This window comes from Protopterus annectens, chromosome 12.part0 (assembly GCF_019279795.1).
Source record: "Protopterus annectens isolate FY-2018-M chromosome 12.part0, PAN1.0, whole genome shotgun sequence".
NCBI lineage: Eukaryota > Metazoa > Chordata > Ceratodontiformes > Protopteridae > Protopterus > Protopterus annectens.
In genome coordinates, this window is record NC_056746.1 from 1,570,821,675 (window position 1) to 1,570,838,656 (window position 16,982).

The 16,982-nt window shown below is 40.7% G+C and overlaps 1 protein-coding gene across 1 annotated transcript in view; it reads right to left on the bottom strand.

The window, feature by feature from the left end:
- The window catches only part of TEKT3 (tektin 3), a 988,003-nt gene that overhangs the window by 62,458 nt on the left and 908,563 nt on the right, over window positions 1–16,982 (bottom strand). The window contains exon 7 of the mRNA XM_044090523.1: window positions 7,557–7,711. Coding sequence (XP_043946458.1) covers window positions 7,557–7,711 — 155 coding nt within the window. The remainder of the gene's footprint in view (window positions 1–7,556; window positions 7,712–16,982) is intronic.

A 16,982-nucleotide genomic window follows, 5' to 3' on the forward strand; every position in this document is an offset into this window, starting at 1 on the left:
AAGAAGAACCACCCAAAATGTTGCTGAGCTTGATCCAATGACCTCAAGGAACACAGACTCCTTCTGAGAAGGGGCTGCAGGGGACTGCACTCCCTTTTGTTTGAAAAGATCAAGATTTTTTTCTGAACAAGATATCCTGTCTTTTGTGAGTGACTCTTGTGGTGAGTCTATGTGAATCCTTTTACACAAATGCTTAACAGGATCTTCTATTGTAGATGTTCCAGAAAGGACTCAGAAGAGAGTTGTAAAGTTCTTATGATAATAGACTCAAGACTCTTCAGGCCTGGCTGTCCCATGTGCACTGAATTAGAAGGATCATGACCCAGAGGTATTCTTTGTGGGATTGGTGGAGTCAAGCTGGGGAGAGAAGTCAGTGTCTCCAATTGGGAGGGAGCCCTCTCAAGAGCACTGAAAGCTGACACCAAGGGATTTCTGAATAGCCGACGCAGAAGCTACCTTGATAGGAAAACTAGACTCCGCCCCACTCAGATTGAAAGCTCAAACTGGTGTTGAGTTGTGCAACACCAAGCCTCCAAGTAGAAGGGACAGCTCTGAAACCCTCAGAGTCTAACCCATCCCCCTGGATCTGTACCTGAAGCTTCAGCTCCAGTATCCTTCTGGCTCTGACGACATTGGAGATATACGGGTTACAGATTTCTGTGGAGTAGAAGATAGCAATATCTTCAGGTCTGGAGCAGACAAACTCTGTGTGGTGCTCAGATCCATAACTCAAAACTCTGAGAAATGGATCAAGGTAGGAGTAACTACTGGAGGAGGGGAAGGGACATAACTCACAGGTCCAGTAGAGGCTGGAGCTGGGAGGACCCCCAAATGAATCATGCAGTCTACATCAGCTTCTGACAGGCTTCCAACATTTTGACAGAAACTAGACAAACTTTAACAGTTTAGTACAGAAGGGGGATATATATATATATATATATATATATATATATATATATATATATATATATATATATATATAGACATCTTGAAGGGCTCCACAAAGTTACAAAGGGACATCCAGACATGTCTGGATGCCAGGTATGCCTCCTAATGGTAATACCTGAACCTGCTGCTCTCAAAACATCCTTAGCAGCATGGGAGATCAGCTGCATGGAGGCATTTGACAGGGACTGAGGGATGGCCAGTTTACAAAGAGATGGTATTTTTATCCTCCACCAACATGGACCCTGTGAGGAATCTGTAAAGTTCCTTAATTAAATTTTTCTGCAACCTTGCAAAGTGTGCCAGATAATTCAGTAACAGCAGGGCAAAGGTCACTGAAGCAAAAATCTGCTTCCCATATCTATCCAAGGCCCTAGACTCCCTGTTAGGAGGGTGGACAAATAAACTTTCCTCAGCAAGTTCCTTTTTGCTGGCTGCTGGAACCACCATGGCATCAACAGGGGGATCCCTGCTCCAGTGTGCACAGTCCTTGGATGCAACTAGGTACTTGTCCAGCTTTCTAGGGATGGGTTATGTTGTATCCACATCCTTCCAAGCACAACTTAGGTTCATAGGTGTGTACTAGGCTAACGGCCCTGGAGTCTATATAAGCTTAGCCCAAGAAGATTCCTTGGCATCATGCCACCCAAAGTTAGCTTCCAGTGTCGATGTCAAGCAAGGTCACTGAAGTGATCCCCGGGATGAACTTCCTATTGCTCATTCACTTGTCAAGATTTCTCTTAAAGAGGGGCAGTGAAATGCTCTGCTTGATGTGAATGGGAAGCTTGTTTCAGAGTATGGAAAGTCTCTGGGTTAGGAACCTGCCCCTCCAGCATGTTCTGTTTATTGTGGTAATGAGGTTTAGGTCCCTGAAATGAGATCCACCATTTTGTCACTGGGGGGACCACCCTTGACCAAGCTAAACCGGTTCCAAAAACCTCAAGTAACATTGACACCTCCTTGGAAGAGGCTTCAGAAGACCAACCACTTTCTGCCTCAGAAGCTCTAGAATCTTTCTGAATGAAATATCCTCAAGTGGTAATCTGGGGTATCCTCCCCTTCATCAAAGTCAGTGTCATCTGTCAAGGATTCCTGCATGGAATCAATGTGCCTCGTCTTTCACTTATGCTTCTGGGCAGCTTCCATGCAGGATGGTCTGAGGAAGACCCAGGAGTCTGTGGTGAGTCCTACATGAGGACTGTCTCAAGGCTTGAGCACATCAGCTGCCTAGTGGAACAGAATGAGCAGACTCAGGACCCAGAGTAGACAGTTGTACAAGGAGAGGACCTCGTGGGGCAAGGATGTCTTATCTCCAGGCATGTGGAAAGCTCTCTTCACTGCCTCAAAGGCAGAAGCCAATGGAGAACCCAAGACTAACCAACAGGAGCTGAAACCACCTTACTAGGTAAGTCCACGCAGTCCCTGTGAACCTGCCTTGATGCAGAAGTCGGAGCCTAGCTGTTTAATGCTAAAGTTACAGAGGGGAAGGGACAGCACTGAAAGTCTCAGAGTTGAGCCTCTACCACCAGATCCAGCACCGAAGCTGTGGATTTGAGATCCCTCTGGCTCCAACAAGGCCAGCGTCAGGTCGATCAGAGAAAAGTCAATGAAGGCCAAGCCTTCGAATCCAACACAGACAGTCCCAGAAGTCTCAGATTTAATGCCTTCAAATTCAAGGTACAGACAGGAGCAGAAGTAACTAAAGGTATTTAGATGGTCTGAAGCTCATGGGCCCAATCAGAAATAGAGACAGGGGTACTACCAAATGAATCTGAGTTCTGAGAAATTTTCTCATCATTCAGTCTATATTTGCATTGGACAGGCTCCTGGTAGAGCTGAAGGATGAGGAGTGGGATGGAGGTCTAGAAGTTCTACGTGTTTTTTCCTGTAGAAATGGAGAGTGCAGCCTTGACAATATAGGGTCAAGAGAAAATCTTGGCTGTCTACAGAGAGAATTTGAAGAAGTGGATGGATGCAAGACCTTTGGAATTATGGCAAGAGGAGCCGAAACTGGAGTGAAGTGAGGAGAGTGGTCAGGGGAACACTTTCACAGCTGTATGGCTTTTTCTTTGGGTTTTTCTCCTTTCTTCCTCCCTGAGATTCTTCTGCAGATTTCTTTGCAGAGAGGGAAGCTTCAGATACTGAGCAAGAGGAATATGGAAGTAAACCTTTACGTACTAGCATGTTTCTACACTCATCTAAAACTCTGCTGTTGACACCCAGAAAAATTTCACATTCACCATCGATATACTCAGCCACTATACAATACACACACTTTGTGTGGGCATCAGAGCTAAGGATCTTATGTCCATATGATGAGTACTTTTTAAATCTAGTGGGTTTGTCTGTCAGGATGTACCAAAACTAAAAGACAACACAAAAAATTGTAAAAGAAGATAGTAAAAGGCAATAATACCAGTGACAGTATTTTAGAAAAAGCTCAAAAACTGAGATAAGAAAATACCAATAATGGTAATAAAATTACGAGCTAACTAGTGGAGAAAGGAAAATAGGGTAAAGGAGAGCAAAACATGAACAACCGTTAGAGATACAGTGTAATGTAGAAATGTCTATCTATTTTTTTAACAGGGGAGGCAAAGAACAACAGAAAAAAAAGTTGCACTCTTATTAGTAGATGCCTGGTCAGGACAGTAATGAGCCAGTGATCCAAATACAGAAATACTTGGATTCCCTGTAATCTGAAGCCAGCTGCTACCACTACCATGCATTTGGTGAACACCCTGGAGGCTGTGGTGAGGCCAAAGGACAATGCTCTGAACTGGTAATGACTGGCGCCTAGCTGGAAATGTAATTGCCATTCTGGATTGTCTGTTCATTTTTATGTGATATTATGCATCCTGAAGGTCTGTCAAGCACATCCAGTCATCCTTGCACAAAAAGGGCAGAATGATCTGAACTGTGACCATCTGAAACTTTGTGTGTCTAACTGATTTGTTCAAGTTGCTGAGATCCAAAATTGTTCTCCAGTCGCTTTCCTCTGACTGGGTGGAACATTGGGAAATATGTATACAGATGAAGGTGGAAGGGAAAAGGGAATTATATAACCTCTTGAAATAATCCTCTGCACCCACATATCTTTGTGATATCTAGCCAGGCTCTCTGGTGCAGGGATAATTGACCCTCAAATGCCTCTAGAGGGGGACAAGCGGGCCTCCTTTCAGGAGTGCTGGTAGAGTCTATCAGAGAAGGAATCTCTAGACCCTTGGGTCTGTGGACCTCCTGTGCTGTGTGGGCAGCAGTTTCAATTTGAGTTTCCCCCTCTGCCCCTGGGGTAACTATCTCTACATGGATCTTAGAAAGGACCCTGGGACTTTCTGAACCACATCTTTTGACCACCTTGTTGATTCCTAGAGAAGGTTTTTTAAGGGGTCGAAATATGCACTCCCACTGCAGAGAGGGTCTTTCCATCTTGCTCACACCTGGAAACTGTGTCATTTACCTTAGGTTCAAACAACAAACTGCCATCAAAAGGTGCACTAATGAACGAGGATTTGAACTGCTCTGCAAAATCACACAAGAGCATGCAGGCATGCCTCTTAATGGAAATGCCTGAACCTGACACCCTTGAGGTACCTTCAGATGCATGAGAGATAAGCCTCATGGATGAATTATAAATGGATTGTAAGGTTGTCAGCTGTGAGGCCTTAGAAGCCTGAATCTCAGCAGTAGTGGTCCAGGACAGGGAGTTTGACAGTTTCTTTATCAAGTCCCTTTATAGTCTTGTAAAGTGTGTCAAATATTTTAGCAATATAAAGGAAAAGGTCACTGAAGCATACACATGCTTCCCAAATCTGTTCAAAGTCCTAGATTCCCTGTTAGGGGAATGGACAGAGGAACTCTGCCCCACAAGTTCCTTCTTGGTGGCTGCTGCCATGACCATAGCATCTATGGGTACTGCCTTGCTCCAAAACTCCCTTCCTAAAGGTGATGCCAGAATCCAATCCGGTCTTTTGAGGATTGGCTCAACTGTTTCTGGCTCATTCCATGCCCACCTAGAGATCAAGACAATGAGCTCATCTGTGGGTAAAGTTACCCAGGAGGTAGATGGACCAGAATCAAGGGCCTCCAGGAATATTGATTCCTCTGTGGAAGGGTTATCAGTAGGGATGTCTCTGAATGAAATGCCTTCATCAAAATTAGTATCTTGTAATTAGAACTACACTAAAACATGTAAGAGGGAAAAAGGAAAGAAGAGTTTATCAACTACAGTAATAAGATTACACTAAAAAAGTGTCAAAAGGGAGGATTTAGTGATAGAAAAAAAATCAAGATCTTATAGGAAAAAGAAAGAAATAAACTTACCTCTTCTACTGAAATGCTCGAGAGTTCAAAGTGAGCACATCAAAAAGCAAAAAAAGGCAAATGAGATCTGAGATATGTTAGGGGTTTGTGCATTATGGGTAAGGGAGGAGCATGAGAGCTTTTTAGTGGCCCTGAGCTAAAATAAAGGCCAAGTCAGATCCGAGGGTCAGATCCAAACCCAACTGTTGAGGAATGAATGAAAATTTATAACATCAGATCAAGATGTTTAGCTTCAGCAAGGTTCACCAGGGAAGTAACTTTTGGGTCTGATCTAGGATTAGAATATAAAATCTTATAAGACTAAAGAACTTTGTACTATCTATCTGCTTTCTTGGAGGCAGCAGGCTGGCTGTAAGGCAAGTTGGATATTGTAACAAATGCATTCGCCAGTGTTGAAAGAACGGGAGAAATTGGTGTAGATTCATGAAAATCCAGTTGTAATAACTCATAACACCTCTTCAGATACAGTGGAATGTCATTATGTTACCATTGAAACAACTAATTCCTTCTAGAAATGGTGTCAGAAAAAGAGAATCCTTCAAAGGTACTGAAGGAAGCCACACTTTCCTCAGATTCTGAATGAGAAAAAAAACAAACAAACAAAAAAAAAAAAAAACAAAGGTGTCCCTTCACAATCATTTGTGGATCAAAATCTTGGGCATCTTTAGAAAATGAAGAATCGCATTTTCTCTTGTCAGAAACAGCTAAACTAGAATGGTCAAGAGTCTGAACTAAACCCCGAGTTAATCCCAATAAATCATTCCTATCAAAAGCAACTGAGACAGGAGAAGGCATATATCCAAGTTTTTGCTTCTTTTTGATAGGAATTTTTAAAGAAGCATACCCACTTTTGCCAGGCAAAACCTCCATAGAAATATACATTCCAGTCAGTCTAGGCAGAGAGCTATGACCTGCTCCTTCTCACAGAGCCAACAATAGGGATTGCTCTTTGCCCACCAAGGGCACTCCAACAGCCTCAAAGGAAATGTTTAACTCCTGATCCATAGCGACTGTAGGGACTACACTAGGTGGAGCCAAGGAAAAAGATGAGTGGCTTTAGGAAACAGAAATGGCCACGTCACAGCCATCCATCTGTGGCTGAGGCATTTTAAGACTTTATCAACCTGCTGTGATAGTAAAGGGTGTCTATTAATTTCTTCTCTTTCCGGTTAGTAGAAGGAAGATCCAAGGAGCTGGTACTTTCTTCCATGGTAAAACTGAAAAAGATGCTTGATTCTTGTGGAAGCCTGGTAGTACTGGTCAGTACAACAGGTAAGAATGTGTCTGTTTCATCAAAACCACAGTTGCTAAAAAGTAATATAAAAACTTTTACCAATGAAAATATAGTTGTAAATTAGTTTTAACATTTTTTTTCCCACAACAGTTTAAAAGTTATTAAAACTTATGTGACTGTCTATTAAATACTATTTTTAATACAAAGTAACTAATTTCACAAAAAAAGTTCAGTTTTATTTATAAGTTCAGTTTTTTCTCTGAAGGAAACTCTTCTGCCCAGCAATGGAATGTGTTAGCCAGCCATCAATCTCTGAAAGTCTGCAACACGAGTGCTCTTCAGTGGTAGGAAGCTCTGGAGGGCTGGTGTCCAAAGCACTCTTTTTTCCTCAACTCATTTCAAGCTGAATAATGGTTTCAGCATGTGGAAGATCCCTTTCAAGCTTTGGAAACTGACCGGCTGTTATATCCTGTGCAGACTATAACCCATTTAGCTTGGGCTACTGCAGCAGTGAACAATATGATAAACATTTCAGATTTTTGCTGATACTTTTGGTAGTGTGTTTAATGTGGTTAGATTTTGATTAATCATACACATAAAAATACATAGGGCCATCATATACAGCTCCACAAAGAAAAATCAGACACAATGCCAGGACATAAACTGGATCTGTGAACCTGATAGTACTTACGGAAAATAATGGAAAAGGTGGACCTTCTGAATCTTTACTCTCATACAATTTTTCACATTTCTGCTTTAATACAATAGAAATATTGATGGTTTTAACCAAGCAAAAGTTCATGTGTCTGTGTGAGCATGTGTCTGCCTCCACAGAATATATCATACACATATACCATATAATTACAGAGGTACTGCTAAATAAAGAAAAATCACATCTTCATTACCATCAATGAAAACTATATAATTTAGACATTTCTTTTAGTCATCATAAATTGTATATTATTTCAACTTTAGAAAAGTGTAAAATAACAAATAGTAGAAAGCACCACCTTTTTTTTGCTCACTGTGTATGCATTCTATACTTCAGGCTTACCGAAGCTGTGCTGGATCCCGACATAGTTCTACATTAGGTCTCCGTGTTCTTTCATCTAAACGGGTTTGAGCTACTTTCAGAGGTGCTTCTTTATTCCTGATTGCTTTCTTGATTGCTTCAATGGTCATTTCAGTTTGAAATATTTCTTGAAGTGTCTATAAAATTTAAATTAATATGCTTAAAATGAAAAAGTAATTATAAAATAAATTAAAATTCAGTACTACAAAATCTTGCCCCATAAATTATACACACATATTCACACACACGCACTCGCGCGCGCACACACACACACACACACACACACACACACACACACACACACACACACACACACACACACACACACACACAGAGACACACACACACACACACAAATACATATATATAAAACGTAAACTTGCAATTACGAAAAGTAAAACAAAACAAAACAAAAAATAGCTTTTTGCATGGAGAATTTTGCTCCCCACACCTCTAGAAATTAAATTAACTAACTCCAGGTTCTCACAAACTCAAAAAAGGGTAAAAAAACTTGAATTATGTAATTACTGATATAATGAACTTCACCCATTACATAATTTGACAACTGTATCACTGACAGAAAACACCACCATTTCATCACAAAATAAAATGTGTGCAGCAATAATTCCTATAGCACTCTCTGTATATAATATATGTATGTATATTTCTAGGTGTGTGTAAATGGGAGCGCGAGAGCATCCTGAAAGCCCAAAATCCTGAAGACCAAAATCCTGAGACCAAAATCTCGAAAGTTCAAAGTACTGAAAACTCAAAATACTGAAAACACACAGAATACCAACACTTACTATATTCTGGCACATGTACATACAGAAGCAAATAAAACACAAACCATATTACTCTTCTCCAAGTATAAGCAGGGGTGTGCTCCCCTAACTATATATACTAACTCCAGTATTGCACTACAGTGGGTAAAAGGGCACATACCTTTTACTTGCCTTACAGTATTCTACACAGTGCCAGTACTTCACTTCAATTAAATGAGATTCGGTGAAATGAGTTTTCAGTAATTTCAACTTTCAGTGATTTGGTCAGGGTGAATTGAAATTCAGTGAAATGAGCTTTGAATGAAACAAAGCAGACCAATATATTTATATATATATATATATATATATATATATATATATATATATATATATATATATATATATATACACACACACCTACATCCACACACGCAGACGCACATACTCACACACACAAACACATACGCACACACTCACTAAACAGGATAAAGTGTATATTAAGATAACAGTGAATGAAAGAAAAGACACAAATAATTATTCAAGTGTCATACAATGTTTAGATTTCATAGTAAATAAAGTGAGGTGTTTTACTGCTGAAATTTATCTTTCAAGAATATGCTATACCGTACTGAAACTCTAGTACATATGGTGTAGTCTTTTTATAAAGCTGTTAGAAACAATTTAACAACTGAAAGAAATAAGTAATTAATTTATTATGTGAGTGATTTCTAACTGCTGACATTGAGAATTAGTATATAGTCATTACACATATAATGCAGCTACATCAAGTAAACAACACTTCAAAATAACTAACTAAATAAATAAAATAAAAATCAAAGCTTATTGTGATAAGCTTTCTATGTCTCCTTCACATAAAAGTACTTCTAAAAGATAACAAAACATTATGGGTATACAGTCAGGACAAAGATTTAAGTCTGTATTTAAAATAAGGATGCTATTTGGAATTGGCTTCATAACAATAAATTTACTGCCAACACTCAAAATAACTGTCATGATATTTGGTACATCACAGAAATTGCAATCCTCTCAAATTACCACAGGGTTAACCCCTGTGGTGCAATATTTCCATGCATCAAAGGCCTTTTATGTTATTTGACCTCACCTTTCATAAATACAAAGAAAACCTAACACATAAAGGGCCAGATTCATAAAAGGTCCTGCAAGGTGTAACCTTTTGGAATTCAGAGACAGCCCAACCATGGTGGTTTGTACAAAGACATGCAGCACTATTGTGGGCTGTCTCTGAGGCCATATTAGTTGCGAATAAGGCATTCTGGGGACATCCATATGCTAATAAGTCACGTGCCATCTCGCCCAAACAGCATCTGGGAAGGCATCCACACTCTGAGGGGTAGAGTAGCATAGCTGCTCCTTGCTCCTCCCAGTAGTGAACATGGTGAAAAGGCTTGGTTCTCCTTTCTTGTTAGAGGTATGTGCTAAGAAATTTAGTGTTAATGCAAGCACAGGTTGTGTGTATATGAGTGTATATGATGACCTGCATGTGTGAAGTGCGTGTCTGCCTAAGAGATAGTAGTAGAGGAGTTGCACATAAGTTAGGCAGGAGTATATGTGTGTGTGTGTGTGTGTGTGTGTGTGTGTGTGTGTGTGTGTGTGTGTGTGTGTGTGTGTGTATGCACATGTGCAAGTGTATGAATAAATGGATGAGTGTCTAGTGTGATCAGGTGGGAAGGGGTTGTTTTCCTTGTATGTGTGTGTGTGTTTGTGTGTGTTAGGACTGGGGTGGCTATCATACTTCCACATAACTTTAGACTAACAAGCAGAGTCTGCTACATTGGGTGGGGGAACTACTAGCCACCAGAGATAACTGAAAACTCATGCATGAGTAGCAATTAAACAGGACAGCATTCAGAGGTGGGGGAATACTTGACACCAGGGATAGTCAATATGTCTTGCATTAATGACACACATTAAAAAAAAAAGTGCAGGGAACCACTAGACACTAAGGATAAGACATAAATTCCTTGCAAGCTTCTAATAAATTTATAAAAATGGGAAGACAATAATGTGACAGGATGAAGAGGACAAAGCAAACTGGAACAAATAGAACAGACAGAGATAAAGAGAGGTAGGTGGGAGAGCTGCTTAGAGTATGGAGGAGGCATCATTATCCTCATGTGGCTTGGAGGTGGTAGAAGATATTGGACCTGCTGGAGACTGGATTAGTTGCAGAACAGAATATATATATATATATATATATATATATATATATATATATATATATATATATCCTGTCCAGGATATGACCACCAGCCAGCTTATCAAACTTTAGAGCACCCTCCCTGTGCCCTAGCCACAGAGAGGTTTGAGGAGAACCATAAAGGAGCGGTTGGGGCACCAACATTTTCAGAGCTTTCTTGCCTCGAGAAGGGATACTAGAGTCCTGAAAATACATGCTAGTAACACCCAAAAGGTATAACCATCAGCTGCAAACTATATACAAATGAAGACAAAGAAGGAAAAACACACACACACACACACACATATATATATATATATATATATATATATATATATATGTGTGTGTGCGTGTGTGTGTGTGTGTGTGTGTGTGTGTGTGTGTGTATATATATTTATATATATATATATATATATATATATATATATATATATATATATATATATATATATATATATATATATATATATATATATATATATATATATATATATATATATATATATATATATATATAGATATACACACACATAAATACATATAAATCCATACCGTTAGCATAAATAAGTGAAACGGGGGGGGGGGCTAGTGGGAAAGGACAGCTACTACAACAGTGATATTTTAGAAAATGTACTGCTACTAAAGATTTTTATTACTTAACAATACTATGTACAAGATAGTGGTCACTGTTGCAGTACTTAAAACTAAATGGGTGGATTAACATAGCTAAACTGGAACAGAAAGGGGGAGTCAATGAAGAATGCAACAATTTTAGCAAAAGCATCTCTAGACCTAGTCTGGAAAAAGTACATTTTGTAATGCTTGGTAAAAGTATGCACTGTGGACCACATAGCTGTCTTTAGAATATTTCTAAGGTACACCTTTTTCCAAAAAGCCTCTGAAGATGTCAAAGCCTTGGAAGAATGGTCTTAGACCCTGCCTAGCAGTGGCTTGTCCTGGTGAGCATAACAAAAAGAAATAATCTGTGACAACCTTCTTGAGACAGGCTGTTTAGAAACTGTCTTATCCTTTTTTTTTTCTTTCCTTCTTCAGAAATAAATTAGCTGTTCAGATTTCTTGAAGGATTCTGTCCTTTTCAAGTTGCATCTGAGCTGTCTGTGGACATCCAGAGTATGCAAAATTATCCCTCCCTCATTCTTGGTTCAGGATAAAGCACAGGGAGGTTAACAAATTGACTCAAAGTGAACACTTTGACCATTTTAAGCATGAAAGTTAGATTTGCTCTAAAAGAAAAGACAAGGAATGGTTGTCTCACCCTAAGAGTATGCAATCCAGATACCCTGCATGCAGACTTCAGAAATATAATGAGGACAGTCCTCCATGTCATGAAACATAATTTTGCTTCATGAACTCATTCAAATGGAGCAATGGTAACATTTTGAAGCACAAAACTGAGATTCCCAAGGATGCGCCAGCTGTTTTCTAGGAGGATGAATGTTTACAACCCCTTACAAAAACTGTTTATCCTGAAGACAGAAAAGGAGGGATTTAAGGTAGACAAGCAGAAGTTGCTGACAAATAAATCTTGAAGGAAGAATATGTCAGGCCAGAAGACAGTAACTCACACAAACAATTTAACACCAGAAGCAATACGACCTTAAAAGGGTTGTAGTGTTTAGAATGGTACCGACTAGAAAATCTGTTTTATTTACTCATATATGATCTTCTACCAGCCGGTCTTTTGGCTTCCTTTAGTACCTACTGCATGCATTAAAAAAAAGACGCATAAAAGAAGTTAAAACACTATCATCCAGGCAGTCAACTGTAAACCTTCCAGATTAGGATTTATCAAACAACCCCCTCTGTTGTTGATATACTCTGTATGGGGGCCTGTGGTATTTGCCTTTGGTCAGATTGAGAAGAAGGGAGAACCACTGTTGCCTTGGGCAAAAAGGAATTACCATTATAATATTTGATAAGTCCTTCTGTGTCTTTAGAAGTGCTCTGGTTATCATTCAATGGTGCAGCAGGTAGCATACTCACCTTTGGTACAGAAGAATGTTGGTTCTCTTCTCACACCAGGTAGATCTATTGCTGACATTATAGTGCTGCATAATGGGGAATCTGCACTCCTGAGCATGTCATCCTTCAGATGAGATGTTAAACCAAGGTACCATCTGATTGATTTGGAGGTAGTACAGATGGATGTAAAAGATTTCATGGCACCTATCAAAACAGTAGAGAAAGCACCTTGATGCCCTGTCCAAATTTCACCTAGTATTATAAATACCTCCTCAAATCTCCCCTGAAAACAGGCTACTAGCCTAGTGGGACTAACCCAGTCAACAAAGTATGTTGTGTCTTTCGGCTTTTTCCCAGTTAAGGGGTTGCCACAGTGGAACTCCGGTCTGCTAATGATTGGCAGTAGATTTTTACGTGCCGAGTTGCCAGCTCTGATGCACAACCTTCAATGAAGGTACGCCCATTCAAGCATATCTCCACACAGAAGATGCTCTAGCTGAGAATCAAACGGAACAACGTCTTACTGTGAGGCGACAACGCTACCGCAGCACCACCACCACATATTCAGGGACATCTTGGTTTAGCCAAAGCCATCAGGCATTTCAGTGAGAGAGAATTGTTTGAGGTCATTGGCTGACTGAGGTCACCTGGACTACAGCTTAGACTAAGCACCTCATTGGTTCTTTTGAGATTTCTTTCTTAAAAGCTGTCTCAGATTTCAACCTTCTGTTACCTAAGAAGTTCAGTTGTGAAAAAAAAAAAAACATTTTATCTGCTTTTACTGTATTTGTGTTTCTTCCTACTTTATTTTGCTTTTGCTTCATCTTAAAAGTACACAATTGTATTTATTACTGCTTGGTGTAACTCATTCTAAGCCTTTTAATTTAAGCACTTGGGCTTCAGACCAGTTGTTTTACATTAAGAAGGTTTGTGGTCTGCACTGTAGTGGCAGAACAGGTAGCTTACATCCTTCTAAGTTGGGAACTGCTGATTGAGGGCTCAGTGTCTGTTATTCTAAAAGTGTATTAATTCTGGTTTAAGCACTTGGGCTTCAGGCCAGTTATTTTACATTAAGAGGGTTCGTGGTCTGCACTCTTGTGGGAGGAGAGGCTGGACTCTACCCTTCCGAGCTGGGAATTTCTGGTTAAAGGCTTATAGTGCCTGCATATTTGAACTGCTTCTTACTGAAATTGGAACACCTTGTTTGCTGCAGCATAGACTTAGATTCAGGCCTGCTGAATCTAGCTTTGTTTGTATAACTTGAGCACAAATCCAGGCATTCTTTAAAGTATTCAATTGTATTTATTACTGCTTGGTAGTAACTTGATTAAAGTGTAGCTATCATTCTAAGTCTTTTGGATTAAGCACTTGTGCTTCAGACCAGTTGTTTTACATTAGGAAGGTTTGTGGCCTGCACTGTGGTGGCAGGACAGGTAGCTTACATCCTTCTAAGTTGGGAACTGCTGATTGAGGGCTCAGTGTCTGTTATTCTAAAAGTGTATTAGTTCTGGTTTAAGCACTTGGGGTTTAGGCCAGTTATTTTACATTAAGAAGGGTTGTGGTCTGCACTCTTGTGGGAGGAAAGGCTGGACTCTGCCCTTCTGAGCTGGGAATTTCTGGTTAAAGGCTTATAGTGCCTGCATATTTGAACTGTTTCTTACTGAAATTGGTACACCTTGTTTGCTGTAGCATAGACTAGATCCAGGCCTGCTGAATCTAGCTTTGTTTGTATGCTTGTTGTTTGTTTGCTTGTTATTTCCCTGAAATGCTAATTCCACCTAAAATGCGGCTTTTCAGCGCTTCTGTGGATCCCTAGTGATATCTGCATTGCTTACTGTACTTATTTCCTTGTTTCACTTGAAAGAAAGTTACTGTTTGTCATTTTTGCATTTAAGTTACCTGTAACACATTGCATTTAAGTTACCTGGCACTTGCTCACTAAAGCAATTATATAAGTCAGCACTAAAAATTAAAAGCACTACACCCTCACAAACTCCCCTTGAGTACCTTGTTCCCCATTGGCCCTTTTTTTCAATTATAAAGGAATTCCCAATGCTATTCTAGCATGACCAAAGGTCAGTTGTCAATCTCCTCTCCGGTCCAGCTGGTGAATCTGGGAATCTTGAGGCAATGTTACAACGGCCTCATGTACACAGACAACCCTCTCCTCCTCCCAACAAATTCCAACACATGTGAGAGATGCAACCATATAGCCAAACTGGAGGCTAAGCTCTCTCAACTCAGTACTGGCATAACCAGTCAGGAGGAGAAGGAAACCACACTCACTACAATTTCAGTCTCACATAGACCTACCATGACAGCAAACCAAACACATAAACACACAAAAACATACTTGGAGACTCTAAATAAAAATCTGCCTAAGCAGCAGAGACCTCCAAAGCAGACACCCAAGCAACCGCTACCCCAAAACAAAACACGTGCAACACACAGCTCACAAAGCCAGTGTGCCAAACAGTCACAGCCCTTATGGCTAAACAACACGCCTGATACACTTGTAATAGGTGACTCCATCATCAGGCACACTGACGTCCCGCTCACCAGGCTGAACAAGGAGAAGGTCACGGTGAGCTGCCTGACGGGTGATAGGATCCGCCACATAACACAAGCACTCAGGTCACTCCAAGACAAGTACAAATATGACTCAGTCATTGTCCATGCTGGTGTGAATGACCTGAGACGTACCTCCCTGGACTACATGAAAAGAGACATAGAGGAGCTCTCTGAGCATGTAGCCCAGGCCGGTATGACCCTGACCTTGAGTAGCATCTTACCCTCACCAAGAATGATGCCACAATATGAAGACAAGATGATCAATTTCAACAATTGGCTTAGGTATTGGTGTCATTCAAAGGGGATCCAATGCCTGTCAGCCTGGGATGACATGCTCGACAAGCCACGATGCTTCGTTGGGGACGGCTTGCACCTGTCACCCCTGGGCTTTCAGATATTGGCAAAGGCTCTTGCTACCCCCATAGTGCCTTTTTTAGGCAAGGCTCAAAAGACAAACCCACCTCCATAGGTATCACAAGGGATAAGAAACTAACAGTAATGCTACTCAACGCCAGAAGTCTAAACCTCAAGATACACGCACTCGAAACTCTCCTTAGCATGGAGAACATCGATATCTGTGCAGTAGCAGAAACCTTGCTCAAGGCTCCCGAGAGCACCCCAGCACTACCAGGTTATACCTCATACCATGCTTTTCGGCCCCAAAACTTGGAACGAACCACAAAAGGAGGGGGAGTATCAATATTCGTCAAAGATACCCACACCTCAAGGTTGGTGGCACAGCACGAAGCATCAGAGGCTATCCATGTGCAACTAACAGTGTATAAAACTGCCTTCCAGTTTATAGTCTGTTACAGACCACCCTCCCAAACCCAGGAACCCCACTCGGCCTTCCTGAGAACACTGGAAAATATGAAGGTCTCTCCAAACACCATTATATTGGGCAACTTCAACTACCCAAACATAGACTGGGAGCATTACTCTAGCTCCAACACCCTAGCCCAAAGGTTCCTAGAATTTATAAACTCAAATGGTATGGAACAACTTGTTACCACTCCCACAAGAGGGGAAAACATACTGGACCTGATCATCACCAACATGGGGACTCTATGCTCCAGACCAGAAGTGTATCCCTCACTGGTAAGATCAGACCATAAACTAATCTCACTGGATATTCACATCCCGACCCCACCCCTGCCCAGAAAACCACAGTGAAAAACTTCTCTAAAGCAAATTTCACACTCCTCAAAACCGAGGTGGAATCCTTCAAAGCCCCCGGGCCTGTGGAAAATACGGCTCAGACCGCAGAATCCTTTATAAACGCATTCTATGAACACCTTCAGGAATGCATGGATCATGCAATCCCAAATAAAACCAAGACCCAATCCTCCAAAGGCAGATGTCCTGTCTGGTGGACCCCAGCCATAAACAAACTATACAATAGAAGGAGGAAGCTACTACATGATAGAGCAAAATCCCAAAAAGGGAAGGCATCTCTGATCAGTATTAGCAAAAAACTACAGGCACTCATAAAATCGTCTAAGGCCAGCTTCGAGAGACAAACTGCACAGGACACTAAGGATAATCACAAGGCTTTCTTTAGTTCTGTTAGGAACCTGGGTGGGAATTCCCAGATATGCTCAGAATTAGTCCAAAATGACAAAAAATACACCGAACCCACAGACATTGCCAACATCCTAGCTGACAGGTTCAGTGCAAACTTCTCCCCCCCCACCAAAAGGGCAAATATCTATCCCAGCAGAGTGCTGCCCCCCTAACATCTCAGATGCTCAGGTAAGAGCTGCCCTCTCCAAAGCAAAAAACACAGCATCAATGGGACCAGACGGTGTCCCGGGCTGCATCCTACATGAACTCCAAGAAGAGCTAAACCCAAACATAAAACTACTGTTCAAT